Genomic DNA, 3,882 nt, shown 5'->3' on the forward strand with positions numbered 1-3,882 from the left:
GTCACTGAAGCATAGTCGAGTATTGCTTCACCCTTCTATCGACCATCAGTGTATCATAGCTTGTCCTTTATCAAGTGTAGGACACTATTATCTTTATTCTATTAGTCTCTCAACAAGCAAGAACTATCATTATCACACCTAGTGTTGGCTATATCTTAAAGCTAGTCACATAAGACTTCAAACTCACATGTACCCTCACACTTTTATTCACATACGGTAACTTGTCCTTTATATCACCAAGGACATATCTACCATTGTCATATCAGTCTTCCAGAGCACAAGGACTATTGACATACTCACAACAAAAGGGATAATTAACTTCCACCCCACAAACAAACTAGGTTATTACCTGTTGTCCAGCTTAGGTTGTAAACTTCCGGTAACCCTAGGATAAAGAAGCTTTGGTAGCTATCCCATATCAAACACTTTATCAACAAGACAACGCCAGAGCTGATCATCCGTCACTATTCTTGTCTTCTATTTGACATATGTTTTCGGGATGTTCCCTGAGTAAATGATTTGTTTTATCAGGGGTCCGTTGATATTGTTTCTGATTAACGTAATTAGGAATTGTTCATTCCTTTTTATATTGTATCCTGCACGTCTTCGTGTTGCTTTGAATTTAACAAAATACTCTTGTGCTGTGAGAGTTCCTTGTGTCAAGTACATTATCTCGTACTTGGCTCTTTCTTCTTTGAATGTATCTTGGAAGTGCTCTTTGAGCATGGACTCAAAATGGGCCCAACTTTCCAGTAGCTCTCCTTCCTCGATATCTGTCCTTTCATCTGCCAACATTTCTCTGTCTACCTATTCCGTTTTCAGGGCAGCTGCCACTCCACTTGTCATGTAAGATAACGCGGAGTTAATCTTGTTTGCTTCTATTGCAAAATATTCCGGATAAACCCCAAAGTAAAGCTGTAGGGATTCAAAGAAGTTCCAGAACTTCTTTTTTTCCGTCATATGGCTCCAGTTTAGCCAATGCGGTCTTTTGATACCCTGCTCCTTGTTCTATGGGCCGGGCCATCTGCTGCTGCTGCACGGCAAGCCTTCTTCACAAGCTGGCAACTTCTGCATCTCTTTGTAGGAACCTCCGTTCACATTTTGTGTTGTTGTCTTGTATTGCCAAATTTTCAGCCATTCTTATCATCATCTCCAAATTTTCCATTTTCCAGGATTCTGGCGTTGGCAATGATTCTCTTTGTATAGTAACTGGTAATGCGTCTACTATGTCTTGCATTCCCAGTCCTGGTGTCAATGGTAGTATGTGTGGGTTTGCTTCCCTCCAAGGGTTGCACAACATTGTCAAAGGAGAGTTCTGGTGTGAAGTATTCTTGTTTTACAAATGCAAAAAGCAAGCAATATATGGTTCCCCAATTGATAAGATTGGATCTACACGTTGTATAGCAAGTTCCTTTTCTCTATTGTTTCTTTTTTTTGGTAAAGGGGTCCTCTTCTGTCCCCTACTACTGTGTATGTAAAGGTGTTCAAAAAGCTATCGGTAAAAAGTATAGTACTAAGTCTGGGTCCTGACAGTTGTCCAGATTTAACTGGCTTATTAAACTCTCAGTTCCTCCCCAACTGGCGGATGCAAGTGCGCGGCCTGGTAAGGGGTATACAAAATAGAAAGGTATGTAAAAAATGTAACTAATAAAATTGCAACAATTGCATGTCATCACAATCTCTAAGTACTGGGTTGTGAGGGCAGATGATAGGTGAAAGGGGAATTGTCTCAAAAGACAAAGATGGAGTGTTTTGGATAAAAGTGGTGATGGTGTTGGTAGGTGAGGATGAGGTGTTGGGACAAGTGAGTATGAAGTAAAGGTTTAGTATGATGAATAGGGTGAAGGCGATGGCGGGAAATAGTGTGATGATTAGGATAGCCTTTGTTTCTATCATTCACCAGGTGCCTTGTTATGAGCTTTTGATTATATAACAACCTATACCCTTTACCGAGTTAACGGAGGTATAACTTGTCAATCTCAAGCAGGTGGTTTAAGACAAAGGTATATAGATGAAATCAAAAGCTGAAGTATGTACATGCAGAAGTACAGTAGCTACTTATATATATATTGACATGTATCAACCTTGAGGCACTGACTGATGTCCATGAAACTGCAGCATGGTGCTTGGTAAGTAATTATGTGACTTAAGGTCACGTGATTGAGTCAAAATACATAGATAAGATCAAGTGATTAGATAAGGAGAAATAAGATGTTTGACTTGATTGTTTTGAGAAATATCAGTATGTATTGAAATAATATCAGTAGGTATTGGGTAGGATTATGACAGTAGTGTCTACTGTAGTCTACATCACACTAAGTACCAACAAGCAAGCCTTCAAATCTGCAAAAAAATACTAAGTCTATAAAATGGTTCAAAATTAAAATCTTTGCTTGCTTGAGAATATTGTTGTTTGACCAGCCAGTGAGGACCCTTGCACCCGTTTAGGGGATAAGGTAACATGGGCATACAATATTACTCAGTGGAATGACACTGGCATTACAATAATGGGGCCGAGTTGACCAAAAAATAACACACATCTTGTGTTACGGATTCCTACGGCCTCTTGTTTTCCTTCAACATTTTCCTTTTCATTTATCAGACTACATTTCCTTATCCAGTAATTATCACCTATCACTATTGTATTTTCACACATTATATCTTCCCACCTTGTCTCTTATCTTTCAACTCTTGTACTATTATCTTATCTTTCCATTCCCTTCTTGGACACACAGCCATAGCCTATACCAGCTAATCACAGTTCTTACAAGGATACTCCTTGTAGTTATATTATGGTCATATGCCCCTAATTTATTTTACTACTTTTCTAGGATATTCCTATTAGACAATACCTCATTGTCCTTGACCCTGGAGGTCTTTATGCTATTGGCTCTTATATACAAACACAGCTTGAAGAGGAACCTAGATTCACTACCTATTTAGTATATAAACCCCATGTATAACAGTATGATAGGACAAGTTGAATTTACTCTATATTTCCTTGCTACTATCATGAAGGGAGTGTCAGCCCTGTCCTCTGAGCAACTACATCTTTGATCCTGACAACAATCCTCAGTTTTAGGGAAGGATCTTTTATCTATAATCCCTGGGAACAATAGGAGATAGGAACTAATAGTGGCAATAGCTACAAGAGTTGAATTATGATCATGTTGAAGCCTCAATTGTAATATCTTGAGGTTTTGATCTGGCTGGAAAAATACAGACTTGCACAACTCACAGACCCAATTATTTAGGTTGCAAAATATCAGCAAATAGTTCAAATAATTAAGCCCAAAGACTCACCTGCAAGATCTGGAACAAAGATATGACCATACACTTGAGGCTCACCTCTTAACCTCACCAAAACTGTGTCTCATTGAGCAGGTGGGCAAGCCTTGCAGCCATTGGGAGATGGAGGCAGGGATGGGGTGGCACGGACTTGAGGATGCTGGACTTGCTCAGGGGTGAATGGGTTAGTTTTTAAATTGGAGTTGATATTTGTAACAAACAAAGTTTTTATATTCTGGCACACAACAACAAGAAGCAGAGAAGGTGAATGTAGGAGTGGACAAGCCCCTTAGGATAGGACCAACTTAGTTCTTGGTAGACAACAGGAGGACTCAATGAGGAGTCTCCTTGATCTATTGGGGTACTTATACTACAGACTATTTTATATACTATACAGTTGATAAATGTAAATGACTAATGATGTCACACCACATGTTATAGTTGTAACTAGAAATATAAAAAAACTGTGTAGCACAAGGAAGTGAAAGTATAAGTGGAGTTTGAAATAAAGAGGAAAGTGCTGCTTGGCATAGATGTCTAAAAGAGAATAAAAGTTCAAATAGAAGATTGAAAATGATGTGCCTGAGAATTGTG

At 38.8% G+C, this 3,882-nt stretch overlaps 1 protein-coding gene across 1 annotated transcript; it reads right to left on the bottom strand.

Moving 5' to 3' along the window:
* Nucleotides 1–477: 477 nt before the first annotated feature.
* SERLADRAFT_435072 (uncharacterized protein) lies at nucleotides 478–795 on the bottom strand (the record flags this gene model as incomplete). The annotated part of the gene is made up of 1 exon (XM_007315329.1): nucleotides 478–795. The coding sequence occupies one exon, from the start codon at nucleotides 793–795 to the stop codon at nucleotides 478–480; it is 318 nt and encodes a 105-aa protein (XP_007315391.1).
* Between the last annotated feature and the right edge of the window lie 3,087 nt (nucleotides 796–3,882).

The sequence above is a fragment of the Serpula lacrymans genome, assembly GCF_000218685.1.
Source record: "Serpula lacrymans var. lacrymans S7.9 unplaced genomic scaffold SERLAscaffold_4, whole genome shotgun sequence".
Classification (NCBI taxonomy): Eukaryota; Fungi; Basidiomycota; class Agaricomycetes; order Boletales; family Serpulaceae; genus Serpula; species Serpula lacrymans.